At 37.6% G+C, this 27770-nt stretch overlaps 1 protein-coding gene across 1 annotated transcript in view; it reads right to left on the bottom strand.

Moving 5' to 3' along the window:
* INO80 (INO80 complex ATPase subunit) overlaps positions 1–27770 on the bottom strand; it is a 64664-nt gene that overhangs the window by 23379 nt on the left and 13515 nt on the right. The window contains exons 7-25 of the mRNA XM_041395710.1: positions 26679–26893; positions 25605–25658; positions 23940–24143; positions 22436–22631; positions 22179–22246; positions 21650–21859; positions 20995–21075; positions 19767–19862; positions 17146–17205; positions 16418–16560; positions 15256–15340; positions 14632–14749; positions 14164–14249; positions 13031–13198; positions 12453–12586; positions 11598–11665; positions 10394–10487; positions 9073–9250; positions 3542–3682 (exon numbers count right to left, since the gene is read on the bottom strand). Coding sequence (XP_041251644.1) covers positions 3542–3682; positions 9073–9250; positions 10394–10487; positions 11598–11665; positions 12453–12586; positions 13031–13198; positions 14164–14249; positions 14632–14749; positions 15256–15340; positions 16418–16560; positions 17146–17205; positions 19767–19862; positions 20995–21075; positions 21650–21859; positions 22179–22246; positions 22436–22631; positions 23940–24143; positions 25605–25658; positions 26679–26893 — 2399 coding nt within the window. The remainder of the gene's footprint in view (positions 1–3541; positions 3683–9072; positions 9251–10393; positions 10488–11597; positions 11666–12452; positions 12587–13030; positions 13199–14163; positions 14250–14631; positions 14750–15255; positions 15341–16417; positions 16561–17145; positions 17206–19766; positions 19863–20994; positions 21076–21649; positions 21860–22178; positions 22247–22435; positions 22632–23939; positions 24144–25604; positions 25659–26678; positions 26894–27770) is intronic.

The raw sequence follows: 27770 nt of genomic DNA on the forward strand, positions 1-27770 counted from the left end.
AGTACAATGAAAAAAAATCACCATATAAAGTCATGTAAGTTAAAAACATTGTCATCAATCCTAACTGTGTGAAAAATGACATTCCCTCCAGGACTGTGAAAAGCAATGTAACAAATGAACAACAGAGAAAATCAAGCTTGTGAGAATTTTCACATTTATAAGAGGCAAGTGGGGCTGCATAGGAAGGAACAGTACAGGAAGCCTATAGGTTTTTATGGTGAACAGTAAGCAGTAGACTTCCTTGCAGAACTGAGATGGGGAGGGAATTAGGGTGATCATGGGATATCTGAAACATTAAACACAATAAAAGAATCCTGTTTGCATTGCAGATGAAAAGCTTCTATATTTGAAGGGAGTTTAAATTTTATGTTCCAGCTTAGTCTGGTGTGACAAAACTGCTGTATTGAGAATAATATATACAACATTATATCATGCAAAGGAAAATATTATTTATTGTTTAAATTATAAGCAATAGGTAGTTTAATTAACACCGGTTTTAAAGACTGCACTTTAGAACTGTAAGGTAAAGAGAGCAATCCATACCTCAGGACTGCCGGGTATCTTAGATGTTGGCTGTACCTCTCTGAACATATGTCAGCTAACTCAAAAGTAACAGGTATTAAGCAAGGTTTCCTAGCTGGAACTGTGGCCCAGACCAGTTTCACAGGAGTTCTTCTCATAGGAATAAATTAATCTCATACAGACTTCTGTTTATAAGGGCCAAACAATTAGTACAATTAATGAGTACAGCCGTAGCACTTTTAAAAAAAAACCTGAAAATCAACAAAAAAGCACACACAATCTTTGCAATAATGGCAAAGCCATTGTTTTTCAAGATGCCAAGAGCTATTTTAAAACCTGTCTATGGGTCTTACACACAACCACACAAAACACTGCAAAGTGAAACAGGATGTGTTAAGACTTTGAACACATTTCCACTACCTAAAAGATACTCTTAGAGTTGGTGCTGTCCTGTACTGCCACCTGCAGTCAAAGCATATGTTTGATCTTTGTGAAAAAGGGCAAAACCTCTTTCAAAATGCACAAAATACAAAATGCAAGCAAGTTCTGCCACCTGAACAGTGCTATAATCCACAAATTATGGTACAGACTTAAGTTGTTCAAGAGACACTATTCACCACCACATTTGAGTTAACATTTCTACACCAGACAGAGTAGAACAAATACTCTTTTCAAGCACAGATAACTTGCCATATTGATTTCCAGGACCTAGATTTTCCACCCCTAGGACAGGCAGCCACTACACACAGAGCAGACTAACTTCTGACACATAAACATACCCTATCTTCTGAAAAGAATACACAGATTTTTACAATACAAACAAAGTCAGAAGATTCTACAAGCCATGTTTCAGTAACACCTCAACCTAAGGAAGAACTGGTAGGAGACAATCTTGAGACAAACTCTGTGTGCCTCAGTGCTATTTCTAAACTAACAAGAACTAATCTTCCTACATATCCCATGCAAAACTGATTGACCTCTGAGGACCTCAGACTATCTTTACCATCAGTTCCGTTTTTCTAGAATGCAGGCACATATTTCTAGGGTAGAGTCCTGTATCTTTTGCATGCATTACAAGTGAAAACAAGACTTTCTGAAATGGACAAAAAACCAGTCTTTCTTTCAAGATTGTTCACTCTAGTCTTTATTTTGTCATGGTGTATTTTTTCAGATTTTTCTCCCCACAGGCTTGGTTTTGTGGTTTTACTAATAACAAAAGGTAGAGCAGTCCTCAGTACTAAATCCTCCTCTGTCAGCACATTATTGTCAAACTGATTGATTGTAAGAGTCATGGTTCAGAAATACATCAAAAATACAGTGATAGGGATGTATGAATGCATTTCCACCCTAAATTAAACAAAGTTAGTTTAGCTAAGGCAATTGTAAAATGCTTCCTGCATTTATCTTCATGCAAAGTTAACCTTTCAGACAGTGTGAGATGACCAAAATGGCTTCACACAATATTCCAGTGTGTAAGAAATCTATTGAAATTAAACCAAACAGTATTATTCAAAATTTATTCAATTAGCTTCTTAATGACAATGCAAGACCCATCCTCCAAGTTACATTTTTTTTATGATTGAGACCTGTCTGTACTCATGAAAACTGCCTGCATAGAAAGAAGACTGACTTCCTCCCCCAGCTGCTACATAAACATACGCTCCTATTTCTATCATTTGCTCCATTAACTTCCCAAAATTCACCACAGGTCAAACAACAACAGAAGGCTATAGCTTCTGGGAACATATGTGCTCTTTCTGCTCTTTTAGGTCTTCTACACTCCTGCCAAAAGTTTCTAACAAGCATAAAATTAAATCTTTGTGCTCCTAGAAACAAAAAGCCATGTCTACACTGAATCATTTTTATACACCAGCCAAACCAAAACAAATAACTTTTTCTTCACTAGAATAAACATCAGATACTATTTCTTTTCACCTTTCCCCTCATTTGCAGCCATCTAAGCCCCTCTCCATCCTTTCTGCTGTAGGGGAACAATTCAACATATTCTTCATCCATGATGCAAATTTAGGTACAAAGAGAGACAAATCAAAGGAATCTGAAGGCGAAGTGGTTTTCACAATTTACTCTTAAGAATAAGCTCTTGTTCTCCAGCGAGGCAGTACATTTTAACAGGGAGGTGACACGTGACTTTGAGCAGTTCAGCTGGATTCACAGCCCTTGAGCTGCTGACACAGGTAAATTCAGCTTGAGCAGCAGCAGGTAGGTAATGAGCTTGCATTTGTGAGGTCCTGCTTGCCATCCACCCTTCTCCAAATGCACAAGTATAATTGCACATCATTTTATGAGGCCTACAGCAAGAACTTCAACAGTGACTAAAGAATATATCGTCTTGATGCTCTGGTAATAAAATTGTATTTTGTCCGGTTTTGTCAAGATCCAGCAACACGGAATGCAACAGCCATAGACCTAATGAAGGTCTCTTGTGTCAGCCCAGAAACTTCAGCCAATTTAATTTCAAAATTCATTTAACAGATGATGAAGAACCCCATGCAATAGCACTAAACATCCAAAAGACCTAGAAAATGCCAACTTGAATAATCCTTATATACTGCAATTTGGTTGTTTCCTCTCTGGAGTGTAAGAGAGAAAACAAACACCCTTTTCAAAAAAGCACTGCTTCCCAGCTCTCTTTTGTCATCTGAGTTGACCAAACAATCACCTCATTCTGTAGTGATGACACGTAATTCTCCCCATTGGATTACCAATTAATAATTTACTTTAATATCTCTTCTATAATTGCTTTAGGTATTAGGACAGAAAGTGAAATGTTAGAACAACTCCTGTTGGGTGCATCTTACAACTTTCCTTTTCCCCTCAGTACACATTAGAGCCACTTCCCCTACGAAAAACCACTATTGAATACTGTAGCAAAAGGATATCCTCACAACAGTTTTACCCAACCAAAAGAGTCATACATCATTGTGTTCCAACGACACAATTCTACCAAGGTTTAAAACACAATAGAAAATACATAATTTACAACTGAACTTGGACTTACCCGTGGACTGGCTATGCACAGGAAGGACGGCAGCTCAGTCACCTGGCAGCATCGTACACATGAGGTAGCTGTTCTCCTTCTATATATGACATGGTCTGAATAGCCAGTAACTGCTTTACAGTGGCTGCTGAACACAAGGTTCTGAAAACAAAATCAAAATTAAGAAATTAATGTCTATGAAGAGACACTCCTCTTAAATCTTGTATCCACCCATGCAGAAGACAAAAGCACATTCCGTACGTATTTCTCTTTGAATAAGGAAAACTCTACACATCTCCTGCAGTGAGTATGTGAAGAATCTTTGTGTAATTATCAGAACATTTAAGTCCAGAAATGTTTGCAATCAGATTAGGTCATATCAATACTTGAGTTGATGCTCAGCTGGAACCAGAAACAAGTTTTTATGCCTTTGAACCTTTTGACCTTAGCTTTTCTAATGAAGGCAGTCCAGGAATATTCTAGTATGTCTGATGCTCAGGGTGTTTTCGAGCAACTCATTTATCTATTCTGAGTTAAATTTTGCAGAGGGGAAAAAAATTAAGAACTGAAATAAGGCTGGATTGGTATCTTTACACTTGCATCTTTTCCAACCTTTTCCTTCTCTCCTGTGCAAAAGGCTCAAAATTTTATCCTGAAGATTTTAGAAGTGCTAGCAGGGTCACACACATGAACAAATCGATGCTTAAAACTTGGAATTTGCCAAAATGCCCTTTTGATACAGAAAAATATACTGACTCAGAAGTGGGGATAGTCAGATGACAGTACAGTTTAAAGAAAGGAAAGCTCTTTGAAGATGCTCAGCTCTACATAGAAAAATTAGAAAAATAACAAAAAACTGTTTTTAATTAAATTTAATTAAATTTTAAATTAAATTTTCTTTGCTTTGAGTTATAGTTCCTTTTTTATTGTAAATATATGCATCAAACAATGAAACAAACTGCTTATAGACTAAGCCATTTCTGCCACTTAGCTTTTATTGACTCTTCTATATTCATAAAGATCAATAGTTCTATATTATATTTGCTTCCTATAGTATGCAGAGCATTATTCTGCACACAATAGGAAACTAGCAATAATTTTAGAAGCATTAAGAGGTATACCTCTCACTGCCATAGGACCACAGGATGTGCCTTCCTGGAAATTCCAGCACTTAAGTTCACTTAAGTAAAAGGTAAACAGGATCTCAAGTTTTGGTATTTTTCTGCCCAGGATCCTAATGCACCAAAATTAATGGCATGCTACTTTTACTTTACAGAGCCTTCCAACTTCATGAAATACCAGCATTTGAAGTTGTAAACATCCAGATATATGATAGAAGCAGACACCCTGAAGAGCATGTCATATATTGGATAGATGCACTCCTGTGTATGTCAAAAAATGCTAGAAAACAGCCACAGCAGGAGTTTATTACAGATCATGCATTCTGGGCCCTTTCATTTCCATTCACTGGGCAAGATGCAGATGGCAAGCACATATAATCTGGAACCTGCTGACAAGAGAGGAGAACAGTCTGACTGTACATACGTGCCAGCACTACTTGCACTCAACCCTAGCCTCTACACACATCCTTTGGCTGCTGCCAGCAAGATTCATGGGCTGGAGATAGCAAAAATAAAATTCATACTCTGACCAAACATTTCCTCCTCTATATATGAAAGCTGAGAGTTGAAAGCTGACAAGAGTCTTTCAATGACACTCAGCAGAGCTAAAAAATACAGGTCAAAGCTTGGCCCACACTGGATAATGTGAAGTGATCCCAAAAACAGGCTCTTACTCAGCTGACAATTCTTAATCAGTAATGCTGGCTTAAGCAACAACTGCTTCACATGTTTTCTCTGGTCCTCACAGAGCCCCTTCTTGTTGGCCTAGCTGTCTGTATTCATTAAGATGCTGATCAAGATGAAAACAAACCCCTGCCCCTCCACTCCAAGTGAGTTTTATGACATACTTCCCCACCTGGTAAAACTAGCCATGTGCTGAAACAATAGTGAGGGATTCATAGGGCTGGGAATACTTGCCTGTGGACAATGGATACGAATGCTGGCTTACTCATCTGAGAACAGAAACAGTGGCAACAGAGCACCAACATGGCTGCTAAAAAGGGCAAGCCCTTTCCCATGATATATTTGTGCCACTTCCTGTTCTAGTTTTGTCTCCTCTCCAAAAGCCTCTTTGGCTACACATCTGATCAAACAAAAAATTCAACAGCCATGAAAATACAAGATTTTCTCTAGCTGGCTCATACAAAGATGTGTTGGGGTATGCCTGCATCAGCAGACGCAGAGTTCCACAGCTGAGAGTAAAGAAAGGACAGCAGGAGTCAGAGGGGGAAGGGTGAACAACTGCTTTAGCTGAAAGTCTCTCTCTTCCCCACCCCTGGACCCCACACTGGGAGTACAGCTGATTTTATGAAGAATCATCATTGCAGGCAGTCAGAAGAGCTTTCCAGTAAGTCTTATGACAGCAAGCACTGCCATATTGATTGTGGCCCAGGTCAACAGAGGGGTTTGGTAATTATTTCCTTGAAAGTCAGAATACAAGAAATGGATAGAGAGGAAGTTAACAAACTGTCATTCCAAGCCTATGCAAGTTTGTTACTTAATTATCATTTGGAAAACAATATCAAAGACCAATTTAAGATGACTTTAGGACAGTTGAAGTACCTAGGAGGAAACAAGTAAAGCTTCAAGAAGGTACCCAAAATAAGAGAAAAATATTTGTACCTGGGCATTAATCTGCTTTGAGAGCTAGATTCCTCTGTACAAACTATGAGCAGGTCACATAAGAAACATCCCTCTGAATTCTAACATATGCAGCTGTTAAGTATTCATGAATGGAGTAGTCACCAGATATAACAGGGACAGTGGAAACCCATCAGCTTCCCATCAACCAGATACATGGAAAAGACTGGGTAATGTTACAGAACTGAACACAGCCACAGCTCTGAAATGGCTCACACACTTTAGTACAACAAAGCCAAAAACCAAAGAGGAAGATTGTTAAAAGCCATGAATGTACAACTATGCACTCCAAAATAAGTCTTGAAAGAGGGTCTCCTATACTGTAAATAGAGCTGCACATAAATATGGGTGATTGCTACCAACATCTTAAGCCCATTAACACACCTAAAATTTTTAAATAGAAATAAAATCACAAAAGGGAAGGAGGGAAGGGTTCATGTAAACAGAGCAGATTTTATACTCACTTAATTCAATGCATACAAATGAATACATATCATGTGGAGGTGATGAGCAGGGGCAATGAAGAGACCTCACACTTTGCAAGCAATTTCTGTATTTACATGATTAAACATATCTTTAGACAGATGCTACTTCAATTTCAGAAGTATCCATTTAGAAATAAATGTGTCTCTCTTTCTACTGACTTATTTTCATACTTTGTCTCTTACATCAGAAATGCTGATCTGAGCAGTTAAGAAAAGCCTTTCCAGAATTTTACAATTTCCTTTTTCCTCTTTTCTCACCCTTGTCATTCCTTACATGTTGCTATCTTATGAAGCCCAAAAGGAAGCCTTGGGGAATGTTACATTGAAAGCTTCTCCCTTTTGGGCTAAGGAAAAAGTCAGTTCACTCACAATAACATGCAGTGTGGTAAATGACAGGCATGTAAAGGGCAGCTTGATTTTCAACTCTGCTTTAGGTTTTGCACTCCCCAACCATCCTTTTTTTTAAGGTGTTCTAAACGTAAGTTCTGCAAACAAAATTCTGTAAATATAACTTATTTTAAAGTGACTTCAGGTAGTAATCTGTCTAATAGGAAGGCTAGAAAACAGCTTTAAAGTATCTGTCGTAACTGCAGGGCTATTCTTCCTTTAGATTCACTGGGGTTATCACAAATGTACTGTATTGCACACACTGATGAACTCTGCTCCTTAGCTGGCTTTTTTCTGTATTGAACTTGTTAGTTGCAACAGTCATTAGTTACACACAGTCAACAGCCGTGGGAACCCACAGGACACAAGTACTGACATCCTCAAAGAATAGAAATTATCTGGAGAAACCAAATTAATGTTTAAATCTTGCTAGACTGTGGTATAGGTGGGTCTGTAGCCTATTCTATTAATTTAATCGTTAATATTAAAACCTACACATGCATATTCTATATCTTACATTTAAAATCTATAACCTTAATCCATCTTCTGTCCTTCAGAAAATCTAATGATTTTCATTTTGATATTCATACACACCAAACCAAGGGCTATGTAAGGACTCAGATCATCTTTCTACATAGGTAAAAATGAATGCTACCTTCTCTAAGTGCACACAACTTCTGATACCATCTTCTTTACTGCCACACTTACAACAACACACAAATTCTCCTTAACCGTATGAACAAGAGGACAGAGCTACACTACAGCCTCAGAGATAAGCACTGCAGGCACTATAGAAAGAGCTGACTGTAATCTTTAAAAAACTAACTGAAAGCAAATTCATATGGCATAGAGATTTTACCATGCTGGACATGGAAACAAGGACTACTGAAATACCAGCACAGCCAGAGTTAACAGGCACACATTCACTTGGCTGGCTCTTTGTTTGATAACTAGGAGGACTCATTTTGTTGGCTTTGCTGTTAACGCTGCAAAACATGACACCAAGTCCAAGGTTGGTTTCCTACTGCTTATGCGTCTTCAATTTCAACTTCCTCTACACAATATTCAATTGAATTCTGGCTATCTCCTTTCCCCTTCCAGACTCATGAGCAGAAGCAATATTCCCTTGAGAAATTTGGCACAATCTCACTGTTTCAGAAGATTTTTTTTTACTGCATATCTGCTAACTGCCCTAGATGTTTTCCTGACTCCATGCTAGCACTTCTGTGAACTTATTTCCCAGTGAACTGAATCAATGGAGCCTTAATCTAACTCAGGAAATCAACTGCAATTTAGTCATAAAAAGGCAAAATCTTCACACATATCCTAGGCCAAAGATTAACAAAAATGATCTTGCATTACACAATAATTTGAATACATCTGAATCTACCAGACAGGAGCAGAAGCAAATTTCAGAGTAGAAATACAGCACTGAAAATACTTGTTCACCAACTATAAAACACTGTCAGGCTGGTCTCTGATTTCCCCAGCTGCTGCAACAATATATTGAATTGGACAAGAGAAGACAGTTTCAGCCAGAAAATGACCATTTTGCACGTAAAAAACATTACGAAACTCCTAAGCTTACATATAGAGTCTATCCCTGACAAATCATGAGTCTAGTTCTGTTGCTCCTGTATCTACTTTTGGTGCTCCAGTAATATTTTGAAGTCTTCTAAGTCAACTGATTTATTCATTAAAGCAAGTTTGAAATGTAATGCCACATGTGAAGGAGATAGGGGTTAAACTATTTTTCTGTTCAGCACTCTGAAGTCTCTTAACTGTATCTAAAAAACAGACAGTATCATCATCCCATTATCAAGTTTGTTTTCCCTGCTTTATAAGGACAGAATGGTTTTCACCATTTCTCACTCATGAGGATTTGCTACTGTCTCCAGATCACAGAAATTTTGCTTACCTGCAGCAAAGTGCAGCTGTGCAAGTTAGGGAAAGACAGTGGGAAATTTACATCAAGCAAGAAATCCCTGTTCCTCAGAAAACATGACCCCTGCTCTTTGTCCTCTTCAGTCTCCATCCAGGAGCGCATGTGATGGAGCCTGTAGGATGCTTTCAGAGACAGGAAAAGAGCTAACCATCTGAAAAAAACCACAGGAGAAGCATTTATTCACTGCTTTGTGAAAGAAAGGCTTGAATATATTCACAGCATAACTCTATTTGACAGAAATGGGGTTTTTTTTCCAAAATATCAGGCTTACAGCATCCTGCCTTAAAGAAAACAATTTCTGCTAGACATCTTCAAATTTTTCTTATTTCAATTTTTTCTAAGATGGCTTAACTGAATCTAATTGATTAAATCAGGACATACTTTGAAGCACTTAATGTAAAATGATGAAGCCTCAGTTAACCACTACTATTTAAAATTGCACCTACTTCTCTGTAAATTACATATAAATTATTCATAACAACATGTATAATGAATGCAGAATTTATCATAAATACCACTGAGACACATCAAAAGAAATCTAAATTATGTTACTGAAGTGCAATCAAGAAACAGTAATTCAAAATAACCAGAACAAAAAAATAATATTACACTTAAAAAGCCTTCTCTATTAAATAGAGATGTTCTTAAAGTAGAACATCTCTATTTAATAATAAAGACTTTTAGTCTAAAATTTTTTACAGTCCCTATTAACTTGACTCAGAGTCCTTTCAGGCTACACTATAAGTTAAAAGATCACCTCTCCTTTCAAGATAATACAGTTGATGCTATAAATCCACAGTTCAAAGCCTATGCCTCAGAATTACATTTCATATTAATGACAAGAAGAGGAAAGTATGGCTCAGGGCTGAAGAACAACTACCACAGCACAAGCTTATTCCACGTGTGTTTAAAACATACACTCAAGTGCAACTGGTAAGAACTGCACTGAACTGGCCTTCCAAAGTCTGGATTTTGCACTTGATAACACCAGCAACCTGCTGCATGACCCTAAGTAAACTCTCCTTTTGCCCTTTACCATCCTGTATATTTACAATGTCAACTCTTTGTAACACAGGGTTTCTTGTGACAGGGCATAAAACTGCATTGCATAATGGTGCCCTATACGTGGAGGAACACTCTAGAAGCTGTTCTAGTATTAGATAATGATAGACAAGTGATAATATTAGGAGGCATAGAAAATGCAGGTTTAGAGAGGAATGATTGACATCATCTGTACTTTTCCTGTAATTACTAAAAGAGGGGGAAAAAAAAAAAAAGAAAAAGTTGTCCTTACCTGGCTAAATGTCCCTGATTCATAAGGTTGGCCATTTCTGCTGGAGAGACATCAATAAACCGGAGGAAAGAAAAACAGCTTTCTTCATTGATGCCTAGGTCACAGAAATACTGAAGTTAGGCCAACACATTTCACAGACACTCCTAGCTGAAAACTAAATTTTCTTCATCAATTCAGGACACACATTCTATGACACATGACAAATCTAAATGAGTAAACAGGAGATCCTAATTTAACCTAGATCTTTTAGAAATACTGAAAATTCAATTTGAATCTCTGTTGCCAGACTCCACATTCCAGTTCATCTTCCAGTCTGAGCAAGAGAAGGGCTCTTACCTAGAAAGAAAAATACATTCTAGGCCCAAGTGCAGCAGACATTTGTTTCACTTATTAAGAATCAGTAGGCAGTGTGCATATTTGCAAATTTGAACAAGTATCTTCCAGACAGCTGGACCAGAACACAGATACCTCAGGATGCCTGTCTCACACGCTCTCCCTCACCCAGGAAGTCAAATGGGTTAGAAGGAGCTGCAGGTATTGGTAGGGAAAAGCCTTGCAGGCCCACCCATGTGCACTGCACAGCACAAACACCAGCTGAAGAGGTCCATGCTAACAGATTTCAGCACAGTAACGCAGCCAGTATCTCTCTTGCTTTATACTTCTGCAGATTTTCACACCTCAGTAGCTGAGTGATCTAATTAGCTCTTGTAGGAAAAATATTCAATCATCTATAATAAATTGTATCTGTCAATATCAGCAGCTTTTTTGGGGTTTTTTCTCATTGACAGATTCTGGGTCACTTGCATCTCATCTAGTTTCTAGTTGAAAGCAAGTTGGCAGTTTAAGATACAACACAGAATGTACTGAAATGAATTCAAGATTTCTTAGAATTGAATCTGTGACAAAGTCATTAGACTAAAAAGGCAGCACTAATCTCTTGAAGCAAGTTAAAACAAGACAGACTGAATTAAGATACTGCACTAGGATTAGCAGTAACTAAATGACAAGTTATCCACACATTCTTCCAGCTGCTTTCCATCCTTTCCTCTCTGAGAAAATGAAAGGTATATACAAACACTGACAAAATTCTACTAAGTTTTGATCAGATTATCTCAGAGAACTAATTAATCTGGCCTCTCAGTCCTTCCCCCTGGAGAAGAAGATACATTAAAATCCAACTTGCTTCCCAGGACTGAAAACCTACCCTTCCTGTGGAAGAGAGACTGCTGGATGTGGTCTGGTGCAAATGGCGAAAGTAAAACCCGTAACCACCTGAAAATTAAAGGAATAAAGCAAAACAACATCAATAAGAAGGTCTTAACACATAACATGCTCAATCACACAATCAGAAGATACAGAGTAGCCATTCACTTCTTCAATGTAAGTATTTTAGCACTCTGAATATCTGGAATTGCACAGCAGTAGAAGGAAAGTGCCATCAGTCCACATGCACTGCTGTTAATTTCTCACTGAGACACACCATTGTTGTGTTGGAACTGCATTATACGCTCTGGAAAAGCTGATCTTGTCTTCATACATGTCTCTCTCGTCTCTTCCCTCAGCACTTCTCATAACTGAATGCAAACAAAATTAATCAAGAACTGCCATGGTTGGAGAAAATAGCCAACTGCACTTGGGTAGATTCTCCTCATCCAAGGTTAGCACTAAAAGCTGTCAAGGCACTAGCAGATGCTCACCTTATACCACGTTGCAACAGACAGATACTGACAGCTTCCTTGCAGGAGAAAACTCACTGTGGCTTTTTTGTTGTCTCAAGGATCTTTAAAAGCTTACTTCTACTACACATCATCAGCAACAACTCTAAATTCCTTTTCCTGTCTTTCTTAATCAATCAAAGGGATATTCTGAGATTAGGATTCCACCAAGAAAGAGCACCTATATCAGATGTTTAACAGCTGAATGACTAAAAGGAAATGGACTGCTCAGCCAACATCATTTAAGTACACCAGGTAAGGGAGCTATAATTAGCATTTATAAAATTAAGTGTAAGTAATAATACTAAATATGCTAAACTGGATAGGAAGTGGAATAGACTTGCCTGTCCCGTGAGTGGTTAAAGACCCTGATCTGTCCATGACGGTAGATGAACTTGGAAATCTGGTATGGCTTTAGGGAGATGTGAAATGGAGACCAAGTTTCTTGTCGCTCAAACAGCTCTGGGTGATTGCACACCTGTAAGACAGAGAGCATGTCAAAAGCTGGGAGCAATTAACTTAGTCCGATGTAGCATCTACATCGCAAATCGACCATGACCAATGATCAGTGAAACTTTAGTATTGCTTAATATTGAATGGCTATTTTAGTGTATCTGCTCAAATCTGAACATGGCATCATATCTTTTGCTATTCATATAACAGCTATTGTCTCTTTTTGCCAAGTGAATGGCTTCATTCAACCAAACCAATCTTTGTAACCAAACCAGTTAGCAGATGCATGCATCACAGGGCTGAAGCTCTTCTTCACCCAACATCAGTGCTACACTGCATCTGAAACACAGCTGAATTGCTTCCTACGCCAGATTTTTTTCAATATGGTGTTTTCTAGAAGACACACCTTAGTTTAATGCTAATCAACAATCATACTTTTCAAAAAAATTATTATTTAAAATAGCCTTACCTTCCTAAACTGCATGACTAGATTCATGAGACTACTAGTGGTGGTCTGTGCTTGCTGAGTAGTGCCCATCGATGACTGCAAGAGGTCATCAATAGAGATTTTGTTTTTCAGAGCTTGGTACAAGAGCTTCTGTCGACTTGTCTGCTGGCAGTACATAAGAATTTCAATCTGCAAAGTGATAATGAAGATTTAGCCATTTCTTTCTCTAAAATGAAGGATGAAAACATTAGTGTACGTGAAGCTGAAACACACATTGAGGAAAACATAACTTTCTCAAAAAATACATTTATAGGCAGTTGCATTCAGATGTGCATTTCAGGATCTAACATGGAAAGGACTTAACTGATAGGTGTGTTTTGGAAGGCTTGTGTAATGATGTAGGAGACGGACCTTTAAAAGTACATGAACACAACTGAGTAAACAGACAGATTCTTAAGAAGCTGACATCACACCTGCAGCTGATCAGTTTAAAATCTGACTTCAATTCCACCATTCTACAGCTCCCCACTTAGAGCCATGCTAAAGAGTGTCAGCAGAGACGGGTGCACTGCACAACAACAGCGTCTGTGGGAAGTCCACTGAAATTAATAAGCACATCAGAACAAACCAGATGTCTCTCAGCCAATGTCTCTCAACCTGGGGACGGTTGACCACAAGATCATCTAGTATTGCTAACATCAATGTGAAATTAGGAGACTGGCAAGAGAAAAGTGCATGATGCTGCCACTATGTATTTCTCTGTACAGGCAAGCAAAAAAAAAAAATCCTAAATCCATGCCAAATCATTTACAAAGGCAACTGGAAATGTTTATCACCTAGTAATTGATGTATCAATCTCCTTCACTGCCATTAGAGATACTTCTGTCAACTTGACCAGGACTGAAGATATTTAATTTTTAACTGGTAACAAAATGCTTTCCCAAGAAAAATATTTGTTAATTAGAAGTTCTTCAGTTATATTCACATCTAATGACATTGCTGGGATGTGGTGCAAGAAGGTGAAGGTTGAAGAGAAGTCTACAGTCAAATTTCAGGTACGCAGACTGACAAACAAGTTTGCAAAAACCAAATCAGAGAACAGAGCTATGACAATAGAGCTGTAATACCCATTCCAGACAAATACGTTTTCTCACCTTATCTGACAGTTCATTTTCCACATCCTTCTTGATTCTTCTCAACATGAAAGGCTTCAGGATCATGTGCAAGCGGGATAGCTGGTCTGAAATAAAGGGAAGGGGAAAGAAAAAACAATTACTTCATCCAAAAGAAAATTATATGGTGTATTATGACAAATTAAGTCCCTAACTGCTCAGCCATCTCCCCCCATGTGAGTTCTTACAACACAGAGTTATTTCTCTGTTGAGTTTTCTTTTTTAAATGAGTGCTGTGCTACGCTGTTTTTCTATTCATTACACATGCTATATTACAGTCAGAAACAGAAACTTCAATATAAACTATCAACAGCAATCCAGTAATGTTCCAATCTTATTATGCATCCTCTGTTTTAGATGCTACATCTCATAGAAAATTTAGCCATTATTAGTTTGAAAAGGCAAGAGATTCTTAACACAAAAATTATAGCAGTTACACACTGCACTCACTCTCATCAATAGCAGATTTGTTCTCTGCATGGCTCTCTATGTCCTTAGAAAACCATTCATTGAACTCTTCATGGGAATCAAACAGTGTTGGCATGATAAAATGCAGCAGGGCCCACAGCTAAAAGGAGAGGAGAAAACACCAGATTAGCAAAAGTCATCCTACTGTGGGCAAGGTAATTGGGGATCCCAAAATCTTGCAGCTCTTTATAAGAAAAATCACTTCACTAGATCATGAGACATGGCAAAATTAAACAAAACCCCAGCTGCATTCTCTTCCTGCCTCCCCCCACAATGCCACAGGTATCAACTTAACCAAACCCCATTAGAAAGCAGTGACAAACACAGTCTAATTACCTCAGCCAACAAAAGGAAAAGCCACTAGCACTAGATTTCATCCTGCAATCTAAGTATTACCTCAAATATCTTTGGTTTTATTTAAATGCGTGGCAAGTTTCCTTAGTTTTCCCTCCCAGGGCTGATCCCATCTTTGTTTGACAGTGGTTTGCTACAAGTATGATCCCACAACCACACAAATATAGCACATTTCTCTTTTTCCATATTTACATATATTTAGTATATATTATTGTTGTAAAGAAAAAGCCACTCTTATGAGCTCCCAAATACCTCAGCCATTGTGTTCTGGATTGGGGTCCCAGTCAACAACAACCTGTTTCGACACTGGAACTGTAGTAGGATCTTCCAACGAACACTGATGAATAAAAGCAAGAAAAATAATTTCTAGAGAAAACTGTAGAATGACATGAAACATAAGGTATTTTAAGGCAAATTGTTTCCAGTGAGTTTCCCAAATGATCTTTGGAAGTCACTAGAAAAATTACTACAGCTGCTCCCCAGTCTTTCAAAAGACAACTACAGGAAGAAATAGCCTTTTTCCAACTAAAAAAAAAATTAAAATAGTGTAATTTATTTTATTTTTCTAACTATCTTTTTTACTCATTTTTAAAACAAATGCTTACTAATAAAGTCTCATGATCAGAATAAATAACTTTCCAAAAGAGACAGGTACTTTGAATCAGAATGTCGTGTATTTTTCACACTGTACAAGAGGAAGCACATAGGCTACTGTGGCAGGAGTGCTGAGCTATACATTAAAATCCTCTTCGAGGGGTGGTTCCCCAAGAATGCTGAAGAGACAAACTTTGGTCAGAATGAGACTGCATCTAAAGCAGTCCTCAACTTACTGTGTGCAGTGGCAACTTGGACAAAGGTTATGGGAAAGCAATTACAGAAATAAAGACGGACAAATCCATTACTTGAAAACAAACAGAAAATTTTCTGGCATAGAGTCTCATAACACAGCTTGGGCTTTACTGCAGCCAACAGTACTTGCAGGGTTCTGACCTTCATTCATGTCTGGAAGTGCCATTGAATAAGGATCAAAATAATGCATTTAATGGAGCCAATATAAGCAATATAAGCTAAAGACTACAGACCATTCACTAGGCAGAATTCTGTGAGTAGTTAGAAGGGAAAGTGAACAGCATTTCACACTGTTTTGTTTAACTGTCCTGTGCTCCATACAAATTTCTGCTCCAGAGCTACCTTTTAATTACATTTTACATATTTGGAAAATCTAAATGCAAAAAACCTAATGGATCTATCCAGTGTCAGAGAGTTATATAGATATTTAACTAGGTTAGATACTTAAGGGATCTTATGTGTGTCAATTTTAACTTCTATCAATTTATGTTCTCTTGATGCTTTCTCGATACTCTTCAGAGAGGCTGATCCACCAAAAAGATTTTGTTTCCAGTTAGTCTATTACCTGGAGCTACTCTTGAGTGCTTGTGCTTCATCCAACACCATATACTGCCACTTCACTCGCTGGAAATACTTCACATCCTGCACTACCAGTTGGTAACTGGTAATTACCACGTGGAAAGGAGCATCCTGAGTATACAATGTCTTCTACAACCACAAAAGGAGAAACAACGTCCACATAATGTAAGTACATTGTCAAGAGGTATAATTTCAGACTTCTGTTTTACAATCTTCTCATTACTATTGCATTTTCCACAGCTGACTTGTAAAATTAATTACATTACAGTTACTCAACTAGTGGACCTGGACTTCAGCCTTTGAACAATTTCAGACACTTCTTAACATGCAAGACAAGACCTGGGTACTGAACCCTACAAAATGCTATTGTTAAATAAGGAACAATCTTGACAGAACTGCAGGGATTCTGCATTGGGGCACCCCGAGCTAGGTTACTCAAACAGAATAAACAGTCCTTGACACTGAAACTTCCTGCTTTATTTACAGAGCTCTAGTTCTTCATCTGAACCCCACAGCACATTGAATTGCCCTGCACAGTATTGCTTTTCAGGGCAAGAGAAGTCTTCCACCTCATTATCTTAATGAAAATGCTACTACAGGAATTAAGAAACTCCGCATCTACACATTAGTTTAGTTTGGTGATGCGTATCAACAGTTTCTGGTTTACTCTACACAGAGAAAGACAGTCAAAGTACATGTTCATGCTGGTATTACCTGACTCCAGAACTTTCTGATCACCTTTCTATCATGGGGATTTCCCCAATAAGGTAGCACCTGAAACAGTAAAAAAAATAGAAAGACATTATTTTCAAATAATGACACCAGCTCTGGAATTTTATAGTTTGTAGTCTACAAAATTACATACTTCTTTCTCCAAAACAACAAAAAGTGAAATCATCTTTTTACCATCGAGAAAAATCAGAAAGCATTTAAAAATACTTTTAAAAAGGGCATTCCAGGAAAAGGCATCAAGCAACTTGGCCTGATCAAGTTATGCTGAGAATCTAAAAATGCCCATTAGCATTTAGCACAAACCTTCTAGTCAGGTTTTTCTAAAAATTAAAAATGATACTTTGCTTATGGCAGAACGAGGTCTGCACTCAACTGCTAGAGTTAAAGCTAGAGGAGTAGAAGGCTTGTCGCCTGTTTAGCAACCTCCATGGTCCTGCTGGTTTTCTATTTCAGAACTGACCCCAAAAACCTGCCATGAATTTAAAATGTCTGGCCTGGATATATTTAATATCAGAATTTTAAAAGCAAGCACTACTGCCAGAAAAACCTGTTAAACTATCTACAGTTCAAAATTGCATGGGTCCTATTACTCAGACCTTTGCACAGCACTGACTCCTGCCACTGGTTAACAACACCGTACTGCCACCTCCTGCCTGGTGGAAAGACTTACAGTCAGCTAAGACTGGGAGGTTTGGCAGGAGGAAGAATGCTGCTTTCTGAGGTGGTGACAAGTCTTACAACTTCAACTAACAGGTTCCAAAAGCCTTTAATTGAATATTCTTCCTACTGTTCTGTTTGTAAAACAACCAGACTGATCAAAAAGCGATTTGTCTTTTAGTTTACATATTCTGCCATGGACATAAATTCACTGTGATTTACTACAAGCAGAACTGACTGCACACTTCTGTATGATTAGAGGAAGAAATAAAACTGGTAGAAAAAAAGATTGATTGAAGTTGTAAACATGTGACAGTAAGTTTAGAAAACTTATTTTTAAAATACATTTTGTTCCATGGATGAGGTAAACATCAGCATGCAATAAGATCAGCATGTCAAAGAACAGCTATACAATGATATAAACAGTTTGGTGTTTAAGTCAAAAAAGAGAAAACTATCTTTTCACAAGCATCCTGACTGCATTTTTCAAACATTTGCTATATTTCATTCCTGAGAAGGAGAAAGCATAAACAGTTGCTTGCCTATTCTATACAATGAATAGATCAAAGGAAGTGAGACAAAGCAGACAGAATGGCCAATAGCTCTCAAGTTTTTTAATCAAGAGCCCCTATTATTTTGGGCTATGAAAAGACATGAATGGATTATTTTTAGGTTGTGTTGGCTTTTTTATCCTTTTGAATACCTCCTCAATAACACAAGTGTTTGAATTTCTTCATTAGTTGCTTTAAAGGCTCGGTAATGCCAATTTATCGTAAAATACAAGTCACTGAATAATCCAGTACTGAGCCATGCTCTAGCACAACTTCTCCTCATACAGATACCTCAAACTGAACAACACCACAACCAATGTATAGTCTCATCAGGATCTCCAAAGCAAGCTATTTGGTAAAAGCTAAGTCCTTTAATTTGGCTCTGCCCCAGATCAAAAGGCAAGTATCACTTATAGTAATACATTCAAAGTTTTTTTCCTCATGCTTTTTTAAGTAGCCAAGACATTCCAACCATTAGCCTGATGTTACTGGTACACTGCTTACTCACAACTAGGTGTCTTCTACTGTTTTCTGTAAAAAGGAAAATCTGATGTTTCAAAAAAACCCAACCAATACTTCTTTATATCAAAGGTTATTATGTTAACAACCCAAATACTCAAATTATGATCTGTTCCTCTTTGCAGATGTAACTGCAAGCTTCTGACACTGTCCATCCTGAATTCCGAAGTTACAACACTGTTTTAGTAGTACACATCTCATTTCAAATTTTCCTTTGCAACACTCCAATGTTTTCCACTGGGGGACAGGTAAGCAGCTTGTTTTTCAGTAACTGATAGTTCCTTGCTTTCTAATTTACTGTTTACTATGTTTTCACATTCACAATATTCCTGAAAAACTCAATTTGTTTTCTTTCAATCTTTTTGTTATTATCTATTTGCACTTCACTTCTCTGCTTTTTCTTGATTATTAACTACATGTCCATAGTTCTTCTGTTATAACTGCATTTTGTTTCCCTCTTATCTGTTCAGTGTTTGTTCACATACAATCTTTATCTGACTCAAATTCATATGAATGACTGAAAACACAACTCTAACCCCAAAGACATACATAAAACTTGGTATATAATTCTTGGTTCTGCTGCCAGGCCCACACATTAAAATTATGCATCCATTTGCTGACCTACTACAGTTCCTTACTGAGGTGTCTTTAAGTCGATGCAAAATGAAAACTATGTGAATAAAGTCAGAATATTTTTAAGCCCTAAATAACTAAACACTTCAGAAAAAAAACAGGATGATAGAAAAAAAATACCAGAAACAGGCTCATTACAGAGTTTCATATTCAGTAATCACTCAGATGTGACACAGAACTCAGGAGAACAAAATGGTTTGCTCTTGAGGAAACAGAAAGAACTTTCTTGGACATGCTTATTACCTTAAATTTAGGTACAAATCTGGCAAACTCCTGGTGCCAGTTGTTCAGAGTAGAGGCAGGTGAAATTATTAAAAAAGGTCCCCAGATGTTCTCTCTCTGGAAAACACACATAAAAAACTAAATTAAAAAAAAAATTGAAGGGAGGTGATAAAGAGATGGTTTGGTATGGCTTTAAATCTACTAAATGACAGTGGCTACATGAGAGGAAACTGTATGCAAAATAGCAAAACTACCAGCACAACAGGGTGATACAAAATCAAACAGAGCAGATCTAATGTTTAACCAAAACTTATTTCATAACAGCAAAGTTCTTCCCAGAACAAACTCCTTTGTTTCTGAGAGTTGCCACCTGCACGTTACTAACAGCCCCTGTCATTTTGAAAAGAACTTGAGATCACGTTGAAAAACTTTGCTCTGCCACATCACAAATTACAGTGCTCTCTGGTGAAAAACTGAGTTGATCCATTAATATATGAGCAGTTACAAGCTGGCCCTCATAAGGGAGAGGCAGAAGAATAAAGCCCTGTGTAACCTTCCAAAAACCTCAAGGTGCAGTGTCACGGGAAGACAAGCTTATCTTGTTATTCCTCCCATGAGCTCAAGAATCTTCAGCTCTGCACACCTTTACAGTATTTTGGCCAACAGTACCAGGAACATAAAAAAATGCACACAATTGTCACTTGGTCACTAGTGCAGCTAATTTTGCTTCTAGTATCACTTCATTCATATCTCATATTTAGGGCAAGTGACTGGATTGCAGTCAAGACCATTATTTTTTAAAATAAATGTATCTATTTCTGCATTAAGAAGTAAGCTTCTGTTGCTAATTCTGTTTTGTTTGTCTGCCCCGGCACAGAAGAATCACTATGCTTCCTAAAAAACCCCACTGGAATATGGAAATTAATGCTAATTGCCATGAAGCTCAGAACCGAGCACTTTGATCTGTAAAACTCAGTGAACCATCACGTGTGCAGCTTGTTCTCTCCTGAGGCTTTTATACTCAGTGCAAGTGAGAAGATTTTACTCTGTGAATAAATGAAAACTCTATATAAATAAAAACTGACATACATACATATTTATAACTATTTCAATGGCTCCACATAACAATAATGTATAACATACCCTTTAAGACATTTAAGGTTCATAAACCAAAATTCATTTCCAACATGAGAAAATTATGCATCTTCTATCAAGCATACTACCCAGGAACAAGATATAATCCACCTACCTCAGCCAGATGTGCAAGGAGAGCAATACTTTGTACTGTTTTACCCAGACCCATTTCATCTGCCAAGATTCCATTGATGCCCTGGAAAAGATCCATTAATTAACACCTTCGCTTTACTACTTTTTAATCTACAAAGAACTGGCAGAACAGTTGTTACTGAATTGAGAGGGAACAGCCGCACTGTAACAACTCTGAAACTTCATAATCTCTTGCATCTGCTCCTGAGATCTCAACTGTATTTCATTCATCTCTCAATCGAATTTTTCCCGTAAGCCTCTCTGCACTTCATGATCCCACTGTGACCTGGGCACACTCACAAGGACAAGACTGCCTGCAATTTATCTGCTGACCCAAGCCTGAAACAGTATGCAGCTCCAAGCAGGAAAAGTCTCCTCCATGTATGATGTAAGTGATAAACAGTTGTATAAACCACACAAAGAATACTGAACTCAAAGCCCTCTTCAAAGCTGTTATGTTCTAAATAATAAAGAACACTGGTATGTGGCCTACCTAGTACTTTTCTTTCTTCCAAATATGTTAAAGATCAACTATACACAGTCTATTTTTAAAAACAGTAGATTATTTTGGCCAACTTTATTCTAATGACTTAAATAATCCCAGAAGTTATAAAAATTTGCAAGATGTACTAATATACCTGCTCATATAGGTTGGCCAGCCAATTCATGCCTTTCAGTTGGTAACCTTTTAGTTTTCCATTGAAAATGGTAGGCTGTGGAATATCTTCTCCTGCTCGGATAGATGGGTTTGCTAAACTGTAGCTCTCTCCAAACCCAGTCCCGGACTTGTTAGCAGCCCGTAAAGCAGCTGCCCGGCTCTCCTTTGCATCTTCATCAAATGATCTGGTCTGAACAGGAAAAGGAAGGTAATGAATAAGATGGTGAATATATTAACTTATCAAGAAACTCTAGTGTAAAAGGCTTTACAATTCACATTAAGACACGGTACTCACCAGAAATTAAGAGAAAATGAGCCTGTTCCTACAGTCCAAATCCTTATACTCTGGTTTTCTATTTGTTTAACACAAAATGTGTCAACGGAATTAAATTCAAATCTGGTCCCTGGATTAACCTATTTGACTTGGCTGTTATGAAAGATCCTGGTACTGTGGCCTCTGCTAATTACTTTGCTTGCTCTTCTACTTCATGGATCAAAAAAATACATACCCGGGCTTGATGAATCTGGTAAGCATCCTCAGCATTCTTCAGAGCTTGGGCCTTGTAATAGTTGCTATCTGAAAATACCATACCCATATTAGAGCTCTGCATCAGTAACCACCCAAACACAAAGATAAATTCCAATAACTGCAGCAGTCCTTCTTGCAGAGAAGGAGGTTGTGCTTGAAATTGTTATGTTAGCACAATAACACAGTACAGTAAATTTCAAAAGAGTGCAAGGAAAGGGCTGTAGATGAATCACTTACCATAATCTTCTTGTGTGATGTTGACCACCACTCCTCCACCAATATCAATCTGCCTTTGGGTAGAGCTGTCTTCCAGTTTGCGCAGGATTTCCTCCTGTATCCCATCATGGCCAATATCTCGTTTACGACTCATAAAATGAGCATATAATTCAGTTTGTGTGATCAGAAAGTTCAGTTTTCGCTGCTGTCTCTTAGCCTAAGAGAAGAGCATTTACCAAAAACAAAAGAAGGGGAAAAAGAGACAGGACAGGAGCTCAATGTTAAAAATATAATTAAACAACAACAAAAAAAAATCATTTAACAATGTATCAACAACCAATCTATCTAGATTATGTTAAGCACACCTTGTGAAGTGCTACATTAGTTGCACATAAGAACACTGACCAACTCCATAAATATCTATACAAAAACATAAAAATGTTGTAAATGAATTTTTTTAAAATTCAGTAATCATGATAAAACCACCACAATCTAATAAAAGAAAGTTTAAAAAGTTTTGTTTACACTGAAAAATTAAAACATCAACAAAAAATAGCACAACTTTAGTGGTCTATAGTAAAGGAACTCAGCAGTTAAGAAATGCTCTCATGGGGACCTCATTCCCACATTCTGTTACTTATTAGTAGAGGGAATTATGGTAGTACACATGAGTACATCAATAGGTAACACAGTTGAGATATTATCATTACTCAGCATTCAGCAAGTCATTGCAGAAGCTCTGTTCCTCCTTAGGCTTTGGCAAAAAATGCAAAAGTTAAAATTTGTCTATTTATCTAAGCAGAAAAATTGTTAATGAATTTGCAAGAATGAGAGAATGTTAATGAATTGTTAATGAATTTGCAAGAATGAGAGAAACACAACAAACACAAGTCTAATGTAAGCATTATAATGCCTTATATTTAGTTTTAAGATTCAGCCTTTCCTCATATAAGGTATACATCTCTAAAATAACAACCATAGTTTCACTAGAGAGCTTTAACAAGGCAACTCTCTTGAATTCAATCCCTTTTACTCTGTAATAGAGTTCAAGAAGTTGTCAGTTGACCAACAAAAAAGCAAGCACAGAAAAATTCTGCGTCCCGTACATAAATGACAGAATCATCTTACAGCATCAGGGGAAAAAAAAAATAACATGACAAAAAAATTCAATGTCAATGAAAAAGTGTCTTCCCTTCTGGATCTAGAAAGATGTACAAACCATTACAAAATGCTGGCCCTTACTAACACTGAGCTTTGTATGTCTGTGAGACATGCACAGCTTCTCTGATTCCTTCCTCAATTTCACTCAATTATAAAGAACTTATGCAATTCGAAGGGTTTTTAATCACCGCTTGCTAACATTAGAATAATTACGTAAATAAAAATAAGACAGCAGAAGAAATATGTGGAATAGCACCAAAACAGAAGATATAATTGAATTTCATGGCTTGGATTTAGAAATTATCCAGTCACTTCTGTGTCTCCACAGCACATTAAGTATCAGCAACCTGTGATTTTGCTGTACCTCTCTCATCTCCTCATCCAGCTTGCGTTGCTCCAGAGCCTCCTTCTCAGCTCGTTTCCGATGCTCTTTTTCCACCTTTTCATACTTTTTCCAATAGAGAAGCATCTCCTTGGTGAGACGACGTGCTCGTGGTAGAGTTTCCTTACAGTTTTTCTGGGCTTGGATAGCAGCTCTACGGACCTCCCTCATGCACTGGTGAGCCAGCTAGAAGGAAATAAGATTTGGGAACAGTGGTAAAATGGGCAGATTGTAAAGAAAGTCAGCACTAAACAGTATCAGATTTAATTATAACCAAGTCTGATACTTCAAAAGAGATAAAACTGTGATACTTTACTCAGCAGCAATGCTTCTGAAATGGCATGAGAGAATGCAATCTTCCAAAAAAATTTCTGAGATGGCAGAGAAGACAAAATCTGAAGACAGTTTCAGCATGGCATAATACTTAAAAGACTGATCTGATGGATAGGTCCTTGAAAGGGACTCAGAAGAACCAAATTCAAGGCTTACCTACAGCTCTTACTCACCTCTTTATTGACACTTTTCTGGGGTTAATTTTTTCACTTTTCAATAAGAATATAGTTAAGAATACTGCAATAGCAGTATTGGTAGAACACAGTCCTGTTCACTTTAATACACAGAAAAGTGAGGGAGCATTCTACAGTTTTGCTACTGTTTTATGAAGCATAAGAAAACGTAATATTTTTGTTCAAGTAGAAATAATTTGATGCCATTATAATAACAACAAAATAGCTGGGTTTTTGTGGCAGTTTTTCCTTCCACTAAAGTCTGCACAACAATTCTAACATACAGATTTCAAATGATAAAACAAAATGAAGGCAAAATAAAAAGTGGAACTTTAAAAAATGTAAATTCTACTGGCCAAGTTTCCTAAACATACAAGCAAGTCCCATTTTCTGCATCCCTTACATAGAAAATTCTCCCTTTCTCGATAACGTATATACAGAACAGGATATGTCCTACATCACCTTGTCTCTAACCATTCTCAGTCATATTCTTGATTACCTTTTCATCATTAGTCATACAAATGAATCAGACACTTGAGCATAACCCTTGAAAAGTGCTCAGAAAGCCATTACCCAGTGTTTGTAAGCAAAGTTCTCTAGGTAGAAACAATGCCGATTCTCAGAGAAGACTCTGATGAGAAGATGGATTGCTTTCGCAATCACTTATGCTGAAAACTGCTCTATTTTTCATCTCGGGTCCTCTACCTATTTATCTAAATTAAAACAGTTAATATTCCAAGTGCCCCTTTGATTTCAACCAGAATGCTTAAAACCAGCAAGTTATAAGTAGTGGATAGATGGGCAACTCAAAAGTCAAAGTGTACCAAAGCCACTAATGTACAGTATCAAAGATTAGTACGTAAATTTAATATGTACAAATTAAATCTTTCAAAAGCCAGAAAGATCTCATGAAAGGAACTCATGCTGCTTGTTTCATCTATTGCTTATGAAACAAGACAAAACAACACAACTAAAAAATGAAAAGCCTTATAATAAATCACAATTACTTGTATACAGTGCTTTCTCCTATACTGCCCTGCTAGTATAGTCAGCATTGTAAGAAAAAGAAGAAACATAGAGAGGTTACAGTTTGCTTATTACATCCAGTACAAGGAACAGTATGAAACTAAACACCACCTACCTTTTTGCTGTTGGTTAGGAAGAGGTTACGGGCTGAAGCTTTCTGTTTGTATGCCTGTAAAAGAGCATAACCTGTAAATTAGTTAAAGGGTAATGGCTTCACAGTATTTTAAAAAAAAATCACTATCTCGTCTTCAGCAGGTACATGTACCAACTTCAGTCATGCACTCTACCGTATAATTGAGAATAGGTACTGTAAGTATTCTTCATTTTGACTGAAACAGCTTTTCATCCCAAAATTACTGAAGGCATACATAAATACATTCCAAATCCTGAAGGAAGCATGCAAAACACCTCCTTTTTCACAGTCATTTCTTTAATTACTACTGTTGCAAAGCAGATGTCTCCTATTCAATTTTCATCACTGAGGCAAACAGTATTTTCCACGGTTATCTAAAGATGTTAAGAATTCCTGTAGATCCTATGTTCTTCACATGATCAAAATTCATCTTTTGGAAAAATATGGTCTCCCTCACTGCACATATCCTTTGTTTGGCATTTAAGTCCATAAAGGATGATACAGTCATGACTTGTAACTTCATAGAATTCAAAGTCTGCTAACTGTGAGCTTCAAAAAGCAGGCTGCAAGGTTCACTCTGACCATCTCAGAAAACCACAACAGTGAACTCAGCCTTCTGTTTCAAAGGTGCCTGACGCTTGCACTGTAAAGGATACAAACACTCTTCCCTAACCTGCTTCTGAGGTAAGGTTTGAAAAACACAGGTGCTGTGACTGAAACACTCCTTTTCTGAACTCTACTGTAAACCTAGATCGTGGTTTGCTCTGCACTGCCATCCTGCAGATCAGTGTGAGTACCTGCTAGAGCATACTGCACTTTTCATTGCAGAGGGTTGAACAGCCACGCCAAAGCACTGCATGATCCGTTCAGGTACCACTGGGGATATTTCAACTACTTGTTTCTTACGGATTTCAGAATTCCAGTTAGGTCATTAACGACCAATAAAATCAGGTATTACTTTACTCTGTTTTTCTAAGTGTCAAGTCCCACACTAAATTAACTTTCTATCTCACTTTCTTGTATCATCACTGATCTACTGCCATTAGCCAAGCTCACCTTTGGCAACTCCTTCTTAACAATGCTAAGCCACACTTTGCGCCGACGTGCATTAAGTTGCTCGATAGACAAATGCTTTTTCTTGGACCCAGGTGGTGGTGTATCGTGGGAAAACTTGGCAAAAACTTTGGTCTGGTGGTGGTGGCGTCGTGGTGACTCCTCTGAAGAGAGTTCTTCATCCCGTCTCCTCTTTTTCTTCACTTTTTTCAACTTGCCTGCATGGCAACAACAATCATAAAAACACATTTCTATTTTTGGGGCACGTTTAATCAGACACCTTTCCTGAGTAAATTCTCCTAGTCAATTTATACATGGAACCAACAAAAAAGCAACACTTATCCATGTTTCCCAATTCTGGTACAATTAATTTATACTATTAGATATTTCCTCAGTACTTTACAATGAAAAGATTTTTCTGTTTAATAGAGGGGTGAAATGCAATTACTTCCACCCAGGGAAACATGCCTTGAGAATTAAAATGCCTCGGACTTGGTGCATGTTTCTTGCTTTGCAGCAAAATTCTACTTAGAGATACATAAAGGTAAGACTTTTAAAGGTGACAACATTATCATTTGGTACAACAAGCCTCAAAGCAAACTTCTCAGCAAAGAGAAGACTGCATTGAAAGAGACTGGCACATCGTCATGTCATACCAGCTTTCAAAGGAAACTGACACCGGTATCAGATATTAAATATGTTCACTGTGAGTATACAAAATTATGGATGCTGCAAGATTAATGGAGAAAAAAAACACCACAGTTAAAGGAACTTGCAAAAAGAACGGAAGCCAGCCTGAAATAACCCCTTTAAAACACAGCTCAAGCTTAAGTATCTAGACTAAGACAGCTCATCTTACACACTGACAGCTCATAGCCTTTTCTGTTTCCTTACAGATTTACCACTACTGCCAGCCCAAACAAGAAAGGAAACTGTACTTCCTGGCAAATGTGCATCCCAGAAACTCCAGCTGTTATGTCAGAGATGTAATTCTATTGCAACTGACATCAAACATCAACTCCGAGTTCCCTCTGTTTTCCAGAAAACACTCACCCCCTGTAACTTCCTGATCACTAAAACTACATATTGAGGAAT

This window comes from Onychostruthus taczanowskii, unplaced genomic scaffold (genome assembly GCF_017590055.1).
Source record: "Onychostruthus taczanowskii isolate IOZ18803 unplaced genomic scaffold, ASM1759005v1 scaffold1, whole genome shotgun sequence".
Classification (NCBI taxonomy): Eukaryota; Metazoa; Chordata; class Aves; order Passeriformes; family Passeridae; genus Onychostruthus; species Onychostruthus taczanowskii.